Source organism: Octopus bimaculoides, chromosome 24, assembly GCF_046866305.1.
Source record: "Octopus bimaculoides isolate indiv1 chromosome 24, ASM4686630v1, whole genome shotgun sequence".
Taxonomy (NCBI): Eukaryota; Metazoa; Mollusca; class Cephalopoda; order Octopoda; family Octopodidae; genus Octopus; species Octopus bimaculoides.
This window is the reverse complement of record NC_142951.1, coordinates 26995124-27010214: the sequence shown is the minus strand read 5'-3', so window position 1 is coordinate 27010214 and position 15091 is coordinate 26995124. Positions and strand designations below refer to the sequence as shown.

General features: G+C 40.1%; 1 protein-coding gene across 2 annotated transcripts in view; it reads left to right on the top strand.

Annotated features, from left to right (window-relative positions):
• Window positions 1–15091, top strand: part of LOC106878844 (uncharacterized) — a 76574-nt gene that overhangs the window by 33173 nt on the left and 28310 nt on the right. For both annotated transcript variants that reach the window (XM_014928185.3, XM_014928186.3), the window contains exons 4-11: window positions 1984–2224; window positions 4499–4682; window positions 6097–6228; window positions 7088–7198; window positions 11525–11701; window positions 12611–12780; window positions 13912–14028; window positions 14849–15011. In XM_014928185.3, coding sequence (XP_014783671.1) covers window positions 1984–2224; window positions 4499–4682; window positions 6097–6228; window positions 7088–7198; window positions 11525–11701; window positions 12611–12780; window positions 13912–14028; window positions 14849–15011 — 1295 coding nt within the window. The remainder of the gene's footprint in view (window positions 1–1983; window positions 2225–4498; window positions 4683–6096; window positions 6229–7087; window positions 7199–11524; window positions 11702–12610; window positions 12781–13911; window positions 14029–14848; window positions 15012–15091) is intronic.

Genomic DNA, 15091 nt, shown 5'->3' with positions numbered 1-15091 from the left:
GTCTTTCTCTTTGTTTTTGGATAGAATGAGTGGGCAGAAGAATTGGTATTCCTCACATTATGGCAGTAATGTATGCCTGAAAATCTTGCTGTAATGTGAAATTCATTTTTCCATTGATTTTTATGTTATAAAAGTGTGAAGCATTCTGACAAGATTTTTTTACTGGAAAAACTCAACGACAAAAACAAGCAACACAACTCTAATAATATGTGAAAATAACAATTTCTAAACACACACTACAATATGTATACAAAAAAGATAAATGAATAATATTATAATAGGATATGTTCTTATCCCAGTGTGTTAACTATTGTGTGAGAGGTGATGGTGGTGGTAGAATGTGTAATTGGGAGGATGAGCGATACTATCTTTTGTCTTATTGTTCATCACCATTGACATCTGCTTGAGGGGTGAAGAACCAATCCAAAGTTGTTTGATGTCCACGACACATCATCTCTTTTGTACAACTTGGGATAGGAAGCGAGCTCATTGTAAACTCTTCTTGTAACTTTTACGTTACATTCATTATTAGAGCTTGTTATCAGCAAATACTTTGAGGCCTTCCTCCTATAAGTGTCAACCTGTTAAGCTATATTCTTTGCAGTCGTTTCAAGTAGAAGTGGTTGGTATTTCCGGGTTATCATCTGCATTCTCAGCTTGTCCTTTTTCAACCAGCATCAGTTCCTTGTTTCGTAAGTTTTCTGTGTAGCATACAAAGCAATGCAACCACTTAATCTTCTATGGCCTCTTCAAACCCTACATTGTTTGTAAGCGTCGTAATATCTGGATCTTTTTTAAAACGGGGGCCACATTTTTCATTAACGAAACACTTTGAAACTTGGAACACTGGTAGAATGTGTCATATAAAACATCTTTTTCTCTTAGTTTTCTTAAAAAAAAAAAGAAATCCCTAAGTTATTCCATGTTAAAGTTATCGTATTTCTGTAATTTCAACCAATCACTGACGTCCATTCAGCCGATATACATTAAGTGCCGACTACATAAACAAACGATTCTGAAACAATTCTATCGGTGATAGGGTTAGGGTTAGGGTAAAACAGCAAATTTAAAAAGAAAAAAGCAAATAAAACAACGAAAAAAAAAAGAAAATGAAAAAAGCAAATTTAAAATGAAAAAAGCAAATAAAACGAAGCTATGGCTTAATCAGCCAAAGGAGTAAATGTTAACAACTGAATACTTGTCAGTGATTGGTTGAAATTATTGAAATAAGACAATTTTTTACATGAAATAAATTCGAATACAAAAATATTTTTCTGTTCTATAACACAAAATAGATAAGTATACGAAGTTTGAAAGTCTTTCCGTACCAAAAACACTACGTAAAACATTAATGAAAAATGTGGCCCCCGTTTTAAAAAAGATCCTAATATCTTTCCAGATATGATCTAAAACTTTGTTTGTGGAAACTTGTAAAGTCATGGATACATCTGGCTACATATTTTTACAAGAATAATTCAAAGATAAGGGTTTCACATCATCCTATGACTCAGCTATGTTATCCACAGCATACATTATGTTGAATTTCTTCCAGAAGTCTCCTAGTGTAGGTTTATCCTTTCTGTCATGTTGGCACTCCGTCGGTTACGACGACGAGGGTTCCAGTTGATCCAATCAACGGAACAGCCTGCTCATGAAATTAACGTGCAAGTGGCATGTAAAAAGCACTATCCAAACGTGGTCGATGCCAGGCCAGCCTGACTGGCTCCTGTGCCGGTGGCATGTAAAAAGCACCCACTACAGCTATCAACACTAACTACTCTATTATACATTAGATAATGTAGTCTTAGGTAGACAGTGTCTAATAGAATATGGGATTATTATGACTGGAACACCTTAGATCATTGATCCAACCTGGGGTTAAACAACCTCTACATTCTTCTGTCTTTTTTTTTTTTTTTTTTTGTCCTTCTTTGTTGTTTCAATTCTGGTGTGAACAGTTTTTCCATTTGGTTGTATTTCCAGGTGTGTGGATACTTACTCCTGACTTCATTTACGACAGTGCCAAAAATGGAATGTGGGTGCAAGAATATAACTATGAGTGGGGGCCTCACCAGGCGGAACCAAGAGACTCCAACCAGATGCACATGTGCGAAGCTCCGTCTCGGTGGCGCAAGTTGATTCAGCAGAACAAAGGACTTGCTTTCAACAACTGGAAGGTAGCTGTTCTTGTTAAAAGTAACCGGAGAAGAATTATTTATCAAAGGTAAGTTTGTTATTCCAGGTGTTACTTAGCCCTTGGTCAGTCCTAGTCTAGCAGACGTATAATCAAACGTAATCCTTCCATGACCATCTCAACATTTTTGTTTTATCAATTATGGCACGTATAGGTGGAGACACAGCTGTGTGACCGACGAGTTTGCTTTGCAACCCTGTTGTTTTTGTGTTCAGTCCCACCTTGTAACATCTTAAGCTGATGCCTTCTGCTATGGGTAAAAAAAGAGTAAAGGCCCCCTTTGGTCATAAATGACCATGGGATTGTATCTAGAAAGTTCACCCCTCCAAAGTACAAGTCTGGCCAAGGTTGTTTATGAAAGACCAGCAGTTGCCCATGCACACCAGCCTCCACTCTCCATGCCACCGATGTTATCCAAGGGAAAGGCAAAGGCTGATACAGCTTGGCACCAGTGATGTTGCAACTCATTTCTACAGCTGACTGAACTGGAACAACATGAAATGAAGTGTCTTGCTCAAGAACACAACACACAGCTTGGTCCTGGAATCAAATTCATTACCTCATGATCGTGAGCCTGACGCTCTAACCACTGAGCTATGCGCCTTCTGGTATATAGCCTTGGTAAACCCCTACAGAAAATCTTTCGTCAGTGGGGAAGACTGAGCCAAACCATCTTCTGGCAGCCCTGTTGTGGAGAGAAAACTTCCAATCACTGGGTCCCCTGGTGGTGGATAGGGGAAAGGTTTTCAGATATGAAGGTTAGCTGTGAATATGAAAATAAAAAGATAAACAGTCCCGAACCAAACATACCTAGAAGAGGAAGCCTCAGTGACAAAAATTTCCAGCTTTGAATTGCAGGATTTTGGTAAGCGGTGGATGCAAACTTCAGCAAATGGATTCCTTGGATCCACACAATTTCTGCTTCACCAAAGGTGACCCTGTCTCTGCTAATGAGGAAATGCAATCTACAGCAGGAGTATGTGACCCCTGTCACTATTAAGCTATTGAAAGGCCAATATGACGTGGTTTACTTGCCGTAGGCCCGGGTTGGAATCTCGCCACAATCTTCTGTGATAATAATACTCTTGTGTTTTTCTCCATCACAACATCTTGGCAATCTTCTCCATCTTCTCCATCACGGCAATCCAAAAATGTTTGGGAATCACTGCTGTAGTAGAAGACAGTTGTCCAAGGTGTTGTATACAGTGGGATTGAACCTGGAGCTATGTGGTTGGAAAACAAACTTCTTACCACACAGCCTTGCCTATGTCTTGTGAGTGAATTTGATAGTCAGAAACTGAAAGAAGCCCGTTGTACATGTATGTGTGTGTATAAATGTGTTGAAGATACAGTATTAAGAATATAAGTTTGTGTGCAAGGAACAGTTGTTCTTTTACACATGTTTCATTGAATACACAATTGTGTTCTGTCTTCACCAACACATCTTATATTTAATGCAGCAATGGTTTATGGCTAGCATAGCCAATGGTATTCCTGACAATTTGGGTGAAGCATTGTATTAAATTAAATTTGAATTCATTTTCATTAATTATTGCTTTTCTTAATGAAACAGCTTGCTTCACAACCACATGGTTCTGGGTTCAGTCCCACTGTGTGGTACCTTGGGCAAGTGTCTTCTACTGAAGTGTCAGGCCTACCAAAACCTTGTGAGTGAATAGGCAGAAACTGAAAGAAACCTGTTGTGTGTGTATGTATGTATGTATGTATGTATGTACATATATATATATACCCTAACTCTTTGAAACGCTTAGTTTAGTATGGTGGCAGCTGATGAAGGAAATGTTCTCTATGTGGCCAGTGTGTTTTCTGTGCTCTGTTTATGTTCTGTTTTTCATTTTGTCCATGTTTTTTTGTGATGTCCTGTACCCAGATATGCATCTATATATACATGTAGATGTATGTATGTACATACATGTACGTATATATGCATATACTCACATATTATTTGTAGTATTATATATATATATATATATATATATATATATATATTTATGTGTGTGTATTTGTGTCTGTGTTTGTCTCCCCCTCCATTGCTTGACAACTGATGTTGGTGTGCTTACATCCCCGTAACAGCAGTTTGGCAAGAGAAAAATCGATAGAATAAGTATTAAGCCAACAAAGAATAAGTCCTGGGGGTTGTCCTGTTCGACTAAAACACCCTAAGGCGATGCTCCAGCATGGCCGCAGTCAAACAACTGAAACAAGTTAAAGAATTTAAGGATTTGTTTCCCATGTATATTTACTTGTGTATTTGCACTTATCTCCGCATTATTTGTGTTTCAGGATCTTGTCATATGGTGGAGCCACATTGTATATGATAAAGCTGCCTATCAAGAACTCAGGTGATGTCGCTGATAGAGTGAATTATGTCTTTGTCGATTCTCGCCATTGGGACCATGTGAAACCACTACGCAAAACGAGCATCAACTGCTTGCATGTCACCTATATTAGGGACTATCTCATCGATGTAAGTACCTCACCACGCTATCGCTATACCACATCACACCACTCTATACTACGTCTCACACTACATAGCCAAAGCTATATGATACCATGCCACATGATGCACTGTGCAGTTTGTTTCTCTTAGCATGTTACCGTTTAGGAATTGTGTGTGTGTGTGTGTACATAGTCTTTTACTTCTTTCTGTCATTAGACTGCTCCCATGCTGGGGCACTGAAGAAATCGAGCCCAGTACTTATTCTAGCAGGCCCTTTTGCCGAACCACTATGTCATGCAGACATAAACATACCATCATCAGTTGCTTATCGGTGGTGGTGGGTGCAGGGGGACAAGCACAACGGCATGCACTTATAGATATATGTGGCTGTGTGCTAAGTAGCTTGCTCACCAACCACATGGTTTCGGGTTCAGTCCCTGGGCAAGTGTCTGCTACTATAGCCTCAGGCCGACCAAATCCTCGTGAGTGGATTTGGTAGATGGAAACTGAAAGAAGCCCATCGTGTATGTGTGTGTGTATATATATATATATATATATATATATATATATATATATCTGTGTATATGTTTGTGTTTTCCCCTCACCATCGCTTGATAACCGATGCAGGTGTGTTTACATCCCTGTAACTTAGTAGCTCAGCAAAAGAGACTGATAGAATAAAGTACTAGGCTTACATAGAATAAGTCCTGGGATTGATTTGTTCGACTAAAGGTGGTGCTCCAGCATGGCTGCATTCAAGTGACTGAAACAAATTATATATATATATAAGGAGCTTCTTTCAGTTTACGTCCACCAAAACCACTCACAAGGCTTTGATCAGCCCAAGCCTGTAGTAGAAGACACTTGCCCAAGGTGCCATGCAGTGAGACTGAACCCAGAACCATGTGGTTGAGAAGCAAACTGCTTGTCACACAGCCACGCCTGCACCTATGTAAGTTTATTTTGCATAGACCATTATAACTCTGACCCTGATATTGTGTATGTAAGTATGTTTGTGGTCCTTATATTGTCTAAGCCATTATTACATTTCTGATCCTGCTGTCTGTCCTTGTGTTCCACAGGTTATCAAAACCACCATAGCCCTGCTAATATATATATATATGTGTGTGTGTGTATGTGCATGCACACATTGTCGTTAACTGTCGTAATTAAGTGTCATTGCTGTTTGCTATAGTCAGGTGTTACTGTTAAATGTTAAAGATTGGCGGCATGATTGGTTGTCATGGCTGAATGTCACAGCTGTCTGTTACATTTGTGTACATGCATATGCATGTGTATGTTTTTCAGATTATCCAAGCCGTTACAACCCTGGCCCTCTTTGTCCATGTATGTCTGCTTGCTTTGTAGTGGTAACCATACTTCCTAAGGCCAACAGTAAATATTCTGGTAATTATTGTATTTTTGGTGTTATTTTTTGCAGGATTCTCTGCCAGATACTTCCAACTATATACAGTGTAAAGGATTGAAGCGAAAAATCAGTGTTGGTCTGAAGCGTAAAGTACCTCTCAATTTCACCATTGAATCGGCATTGGCAAGTCAGAAGTACCTTCGGGTAGGTTTCAACTGATGTTTCTTGTGATAATTAATTACAACACAATTGGTTGACTGCTGGGAACAGTTTGAATGACTTAGTGTACAGAGTCTTAGACACTAGGATTTCACAGCATGTCAGAAATATTGGCTTGGGTCATCCCATAAATAATGCAGTTTTTTTCAATTGAATGAATTAAAAGTCACAGGTGAACAGCATAAACTATCTGCATCAACTTGCTATAAAAGCAGGTAGTAATTTTGCCTTGTACTTATTTTCGGTGCAAATTTCAAAGAGTGCAGTTCGATTTTAAGTTATTTTTTTCACAGAGGCAATGACAAATGACTGAGACCTTTTAGCAATACACAGTGCTTGAGAAGGAACATCCATCAAGCCAAGTGAAACCGTAGTTGTAGCAGATATCACAGAATTGCCTCAGAAGAAGGTCACAAACAGACATCCCAACAGACACACAGCCACTGGCGTAGCTGGGGGTAGGAGCGGTCCACCACAAGTGGCACTTTGAAAGGGGTGGCACTTTTCATTCTGTTGTAGGCTATTGCTGTATGCAATGTGTTTTTTGTGGGGTCTGGAGGGCGGTAAACGGAAAACGAAAAAAAAAAATTGTGGTCACTCTCAAATGGAAAGACAAAAAATGCTGTTTATCATGCAGCTTTGTAATAAGTTCCAATTCAACAAATTATATCATTGTTTTGATGAAAATTGTTCATTGCTTGAAAAATATTGGTCAAGTTTAATAAAATTTCATATGTACTCAATGCATGAAGTGTCATTGCTGGGCCGAAGGCTAATGTACATATATATGAATGTATGTGTATTTCATCTGCTCTCTTTCTCTCTCTCTCTCTCTCTTTGGCAGCTTTCTCAACAATCCAACAGCTGGGAAACTTTGTACAAGTCTATAGGAGGTGGTGGAGGAGGAGGAGGAGGAGGAGATTGTGTTAATGAGCAACAACAACAACAGCCAAAAGTAAGTAAACTGAAAGTGTCACTTTAGTTTTTAACTGATTTTAGCTGTTATTTCTCTATTTATGAATTGTCACAGTTTGGTGTTACAGCTGGCTGTTACACCTTGGTGTTACAGTTGGTTGTCACAGATTGGTGTTATAGTTGGTTGTCATAGCTTGATGTTACTACTGGCTGTTACACTTTGGTGTTACAGTTGGTTGTTATAGCTTGACAATGCTACTGGCTGTTACACCTTGGTGTTACAGTTGGTTGTCATAGCTTGACATTACTACTGGCTGTTACACCTTGGTGTTACAGCTGGCTTTCACATATGTTTGTTATGGCTGTGTGCTACTGCTGTCTGTTACACTTGGCTGTTATAGTCAGGTATTACTGTTAGATGTTTCAGCTTGATTGTTACAGCTGGATGTTACAACTATCTGTTACAATTGTGTGTCATAGTTGGCATTTAAGTGCTGTGTCATACTTTGGTGTTACTAATGGGTATTGAAGCTACCAATCTTATAACTGATCCAGTGGTTAAATATTTTTTTATTTGTCTGAATTGCTCTCTCATTCAGTAGTAATTAACTTTGAAAAATTATTAAAACTGTACTTTTACCTTCTCAGTAAACATTGTAATTGGTGGCTAAGCCAGGGCAGACTTAGTATTGTCTCCAGGCTTGCTAGAAGTAGCAGTCAAATTCACCTCAATTTACATTGGAGAATGTATTCTACATTTGAATATGAGGCAGGATGGTCATAGTTGGCACTGTAGTTAAGCTCTGCCTTATTTGGAATTGGCCCTAGTGAATTTGAAAGTCAAGGTCTTCTGCAATTTAAATAAATATCATAGAGCGCCTCTCTCTCTCTCACACACACACACACACACAAACACACACACCCCTTCCTTTTCCCCTTTAGTCGTAGCTAACCATAAGTTTCTGCATCTAGAAAGTTCCTCTCCAAGTTGCAAGTCTTAGTAGGTCAAATCTGGCTGATGCCAGTTCTAACCAGACTGAAGGTGATCATGGTAGTGGAACAATAGTAGACAGAGCTACAAAAGCAAAGAAGCAGGCTTGTAAAAATAGGAGAAGCGGAGAATTCTATCAGGTAGCTCGAAAAGAAGCAAGGCAGCAGATTAATTTAGCAACGGGAGAAGTGGAAAGGAAGAGGTTTGTCAGTGTTATGCAATGCAAGGACTAAATTCGCGGAGTGTTCCGGATTGCAATGCAGCCTGTCTGAGAAAAATCAAGATGTTGTGGAAAAGGAGTGTTTATGAATGGATAATGGTATACACTTGCACTTAGCGATTCTGAAGTGCTACAATGAAAGGCTACTAAATTTGGAGAATGCATGGGAGTAAAGAGAGCCTTTCAAATGTGAACCCAGTCGAGGGACCAGGCATGTGGTCAGAAGCTTGCTTCCACACCACGTGGTTCTTGGATAGCTCCCACTGTATGCAGCACCTTAGGCAAGTATCTTTTGCTATAGCCTCAGGCTGACCAAAGCCTTGTGAATGAATGATGGATTTGGTAGATGGAAACTGAAAGAAGCCTGTCGTGTGTGTGTGTGTGTGTGTGTATATGTGTTTGTTTGTTTGTTTGTCTTTGTGTCTCTGTTTGTTCCCCACCACCACCAACACCACCACCACCACCACTGCTTGACAACCGGTGTTGGTGTGTTTGTGTTCCTAAAACTTGGCAGTTCACCCAAAGGAGACCTATAGCATAAGTACCAGGCTTAAAAGGGAAATAACTACAGGGATCGATTCGTATGACTAAAGGTGGTGCCCCAGCATGGCCGCAGTCTAATGACTAAAACAGGATAAAAGACAGAGTAAGTCTTTGGTCCATCAAATCCTAGCACTTCATCACACAATTCATCTATCTTTTGAGCCCCACTCTCGTCTCCTCCACCCACACACGTAAAATGTGGGGTGGCTATAAACCTCTTTGCAACAGTAAACCTGTTCCTGCTGCTCCACTCCCATCATGTTTTAATATCTCAACAGCTCGCTTAAAGTGAAGTGTTGGTTGGTTAAAGGATGATGGGGGTGAGGGGGGGGGGGGAAGAGCACTTTCCTAACGGCTGACAAGAGAGTGTTAAAAAAAAGTGCTCTCTCACATAGCTACAAGTTGCTTTGGCTCATATTTCTAGCAATACTGGTGCTTACTAGCACCCTCCATCACTCTAGTGATGGCTGTACTTATATATATATATGTATGTACTTATATATGTATATATATATATAGGCGTAGGAGTGGCCGTGTGGTAAGTAGCTTGCTTACCAACCACATGGTTCCGGGTTCAGTCCCACTGCGTGGCATTTTGGGCAAGTGTCTTCTACTATAGCCTCGGGTCGACCAAAGCCTTGTGAGTGGATTTGGTAGACGGAAACTGAAAGAAGCCCGTCGTATATATATATATATATATATATGTGTGTTTGTGTGTCTGTGTTTGTCCCCCCCCAACATCGCTCGACAACCGATGCTGGTGTGTTTACGTCCCTGTAACCTAGCGGTTCAGCAAAAGAGACTGATAGAATAAGTACTAGGCTTCCAAAGAATAAGTCCTGGGGTCGATTTGCTCTACTAAAGGCAGTGCTCCAGCATGGCCACAGTCAAATGACTGAAACAAGTAAAAGAGTATATATGTACTTATATATGTATATTTTTATGCATATATATACATGTATTTATATATATATATATGTATATATATGTACTTACATATATGCATATATATATATACACACATACATGTATACATATACATACATATATTCATAAATATGTGTGTGTGTGTGTATATGATGATGATGATCACCATTTTAACATCTATTTTTCCATACCTGCATCTGCCAAGTGAGCATATGTTGGAGCAGAGTTTCCAATAGTTTGTGGCCCTTCTGTTGCCTCCTCACCACCCCCACCTGTTTCTAAATGATGTAATAACCTCCCAGTCTATCAAACAACAAACAAACAACCTAGTCATGTTTATGGTGGAGAACTGAAAAGTAAGGGACACGAAAAATGACCGTGCAACAACATCTAGAAGCCTGATTATACTTTCATGCTGGAGGGCAAGCGAATGACAACATTAGCAAAGCCATTGTTTACAAACCAGCTACCAAAACACACGTGTAGACGAAATCATTTACAGAAACTTGCGAAGATGAAATCATTTACAGAAACTTGCATACACTTATCCATGCACACACTTATCCATGCGCACACGTGCACACACACACACACACACACACACACACAAACACAAACACAAACACAGCATGTGTGTGTGGCTTCTTTCAGTTTATGTCTACTAAATCTGTTTGAAATAAACCAGCATGCTGCAAGACCATGCTGAGCTCCAATGTCAGCTTTGGCATGGTTTCTACAGCTTGAAGCCTTACTAATGCCAGCCACTTTGGAGTGTGTGCTAGAGGCTTTTTTTTCTTTTGTGTGTGTGTGTGTGATAATGTCACTACTGAAGTTGCCCCAAGTAAATTGCAAAACAGAAAAAGAACAGGGAAAGAGGAAAAAGATATAAAACTTCCACTACTACATGGGGAGGGCAGCTTTATACTGGATGTTGAAAGGATAAAGGAAGATATAGAGACAAGCACAGGTGTTTTACCATGGAGGAAATACATGGCCACTCTGTATTATATATAGTGGTAGGTGGGAGCCTATGTTGTTGTTGGCACTCCGTCGCTTACGACGTCGAGGGTTCCAGTTGATCCGATCAACGGAACAGCCTGCTCGTGAAATTAACGTGCAAGTGGCTGAGCACTCCACAGACATGTGTACCCTGAACGTAGTTCTTGGGGATATTCAGCGTGACACAGTGTGACAAGGCTGACCCTTTGAATTACAGGCACAACAGAAACAGGAAGTAAGAGTGAGAGAAAGTTGTGGTGAAAGAGTACAGCAGGGTTCGCCACCATCCACCTGCCGGAGCCTCGTGGAGCTTTAGGTGTTTTTCACTCAATAAACACTCACAACGCCCGGTCTGGGAATCGAAAATGCGAGCCTACGACTGCGAGTCCGTTGTCATAACCACTGGGCCTTTCCACCTCCACGGGAGCATATGAGAAAGGAGATAAAAGAAGGTGTTGATAGAGCATCAGAACAAACACTCATGGTACAAGAAGGTGAGTGTAGGAGAGGATACGAAGGGCTTGATCAACATAATCAACTCTACTTCTTAAAATTTGTTATTCAAATAAAAAAAGGAAAGTTTTGTTTGAAAACAGTTGCTGTTGTTGAATTTCTAGATTATGCAGTGTTTTGGGTGTTGGTTATGGGTTCATTTGAATGTCTAACTTTTTTGTTTGTTTTGCTAGATTACAGACACAGTACCGCCTATGGTTATGCACCGTTCCTTAGTAGAAATGATCAACTGTTGCTTACAAGAGGAGTATGCCATTCATGGAGGGCTGTCCATGGCATTAGATTTTGTCTCAGCTGGTTCCTATCTACCTCCTGAAATTTGTTATTATCTTATGAAAGACATATTGTTGGTATGTATATTCCCTTTCTCCCTTCTTGCCTCTCTCTGATCTTTTATGGCTACTTTGTATCCCTACTTTTATAATCTTAATTTTCTAGCAAATGATTAAATCTTTGATAAATCCAGTCTTACACACCCCCATACATATGCACACCCACATACACACACACAAATTGAAGAAGACCTGAAGTCACAGCATCTCAACCTCAAGCATGCTAAAGCCAGCATCATGGATCAGAAAGCATGGAACAACATCATCACCAGAGTGTATCATCCAGTGGCACCCACAATAGGTTGAGAGGACTGCCTCACCTTCCGGGTGTCGGCTTGGGAGTAAAGAAGACCAAGTTGATGGCTGGAAGACTGCCTAACAGTTTCTGCTTTGTAGGGTGTTGCTGCCAAAATGGATTGAGAACTACATGAAACATCTTTGTGTATCTGCTGTGAAGCTTCTTTTCAAGTCTCTTATTTAGTGTTTATGCTGATGAGCTGCTGAGAAGTACTGATTCAATGACTGCTCTGAAGAAACCCTTTCTGATGTTGTCAGGAAGGGAGGACTTTCGTATAATTCAGTACCGCCTGACTGGCCTTCGTGCGAGTGACACGTAAAAGCACCCACTACACTCTCTGAGTGGTTGGCATTAGGAAGGGCATCCAGCTGTAGAAACTCTGCCAAATCAGATTGGAGCCTGGTGTTGCCATCCGGTTTCACCAGTCCTCAGTCAAATCGTCCAACCCATGCTAGCATGGAAAGCGGACGTTAAACGATGATGATGATGATGATGAGCTTGTCTTGGGCATTCCATTCTCCAATAGTGTATAACAAACTGGATGTATGTAAAGAATTTTTCATATATTTTTCTTGTTGTTGTTGATGATTTATTTATTTATTTATTTTTTTTTCCATTCAATCTTTCAGAGAAACAGAAGCTCTCTACTCAACAATTTGTGTTACGAAGTGTTAATGAAGCAACTCAGTTTATTCCCTCCTGGCGTCTCGTGGCGCCACATGTATCTGCAGGCTTTGCAGGAAGGAGAGAAACAGGAACATTATCAGAACGAGTGGGGGTTTGTCAAGGAAACTGTTTTGTAAGTGAAACCACAATCTCACGATAAGGTTCTATGTTGCACCCCTCTCCCACCATGACCAACACGATCATCTGCATATCCCTATCACCACCACCACCACCATACTAGTACTACAACCACCGTTATCCACGTATCACTACTACAACCACCAGTACTCTACACCATCACCACCTTTGCTGCCGCCACCACCACCCTCGCTATCACCACCTTTGCCATCACCACGTGAGCCAACAAGGGAGCTTCCACATGGTTATTTGACCTGCAAGAAGTAGCAATCAAGATTCCCTCCAATCACATGGCCTATCCTCTTAGAGAAGGGTACATTGGATAACGTGGTCGTGGATTTCCTGAATATGATGGAATGGTCATGGCCGGAATGCTTTTGATCTTTGATCTGGGCTGATGGTGGTTAACCCTTTAGCATTCAGATTTCTTTGTCCAGTTTAATGCCTATTTAATCACATTGTTTTGAATTAATTAGGCATTGTCTTGGAGCTCCTATATTACAGTGATGTGGTCCTATATTTTTAGAATGACATCATAGGGTAGGTGTGAGAGGTTGGATCTGGTCAGTTCTAACATAAAACAGGTTGAGTATTTTGGCCAGATATGGCTGGTTTAAATGCTTGAAACAGTCGTACTGCATCACTACTTGATATCCTGTTGCTTATTTTGATTTTTTACACATGTATATATTTATGTGTGTGTATTTGTGTCTGTGTTTGTCCTGTCACCCCCACCATCGCTTGACAACTGATGTCGGTGTGTTTACTTCCCCCATCACTTAGCAGTTCAGCAAAAAGATACTGATAGAATAAGTACTAGGCTTACAAAGAATAAGTCCTGTGGGGCAATTTGACTAAAGGCGGTGCTCCAGCATGGCCACAGTCAAATGACTGAAACAAAAGAATAAAAGAAAAGTCATCATCATAATTACGTTTTTTTTTAATTTGTATAAGGAATCCCTTAATTTTTGGGGCTTAAAATTTGGAAAAAAGGCTTTGTAAGGGATTATAATACTATGCATGTATAAGAAACTCCCATATTTTTTTAACTTAATGTTTCACAAAAAAGGATTCCTAATACACATTAAAACACGGTATATGTCTAGAAAACTCTATTTTTTTGCAGGTCTTCCCTCCAGCTGCCCCTTTCAGATGCCAGTAACTGTTCATCACATGGAAGTTTTTTACTCCTCAAATATCTCGATACAGTCTTTCAACAGGACTTCAACGACAGCTTGAAAAGGTAATCAACTTTAATGTTACTTACGGACAATTAACCTCATCTCTACAGGCGAAACAGTTTAATATTTATATCAAAATCGAAATCGTAATTGAACCAAATTTGATGACTGGTGCCTGTGGAGCGCTAACAGCACCGTCCGAGCATGATCATTGCCTGAGCAGCTCTCTGGCTTCTGTGCCGGTGGGACGGATATAGCACCAATTGAGCGTGATCGTTACCAGTGTCGCCTTACTGGTACTTGTGCTGGTGGCACGTGAAAGAAACATTCGAGCGAGGTCATTGCCAGTGCCACTGGACTGGCTTCTGTGCAGGTGGCATGTAAAAAACACTATTTGAGTGTGGCCGTTGCCAGTACCGCCTGACTGGCCCTCGTGCTGGTGGCGCGTAAAAGCACCCACTACACTCTCGGAGTGGGTGGCATTAGGAAGGGCACAAGGCACAATGAGAACCAAAATGAATAGTGAATGAATGTGATAGTGTGTATGGAATGGACATATGATGGTGTGCATGGAAGAATGATGGTTGGATGAAAAGGTGTCAATGATGCAAGTAGAAAGGATTCAGAGGGAAAACTGAAGATGTGGGGAAATGTGATGAAACCAAAGAACCATAATAAGTCGAGAGATGTGTTGAGATAGATGTAACCAGATCAGCATGGAAAAGTTGATGTAGTAATAACAGGGATGATGTCTGATCTATTGTTTGACTTAAATATATTCTCTTTATCTCTTTCTCTCTCTCAGTAATACATGTCTGATGTAAAAATATTTAAAATTTTATTTCAGTCTTTTAAATTTCTGTCCCTGGTTTTCAATTTCAGTTCAAAGCACAATGGGAAAGCAGAAGGGAGTAAAACCTCATTCTGTTTGATCCGAAGTATCATATGGGGTTCCAGTTATGGATTGTCTATAAACAAATCTTGTCTAGAGTTGAAGGATTTATTACGTAAAGTAATTGTTACTGATCTCCCTGAAGTTTACAGAGTAAGTGGAATTTTTTTTCTCCATGAAACACAGTTTTCTAGAATGGCATTTACTGTTTCTTATTTCTTTACTGCCCACAA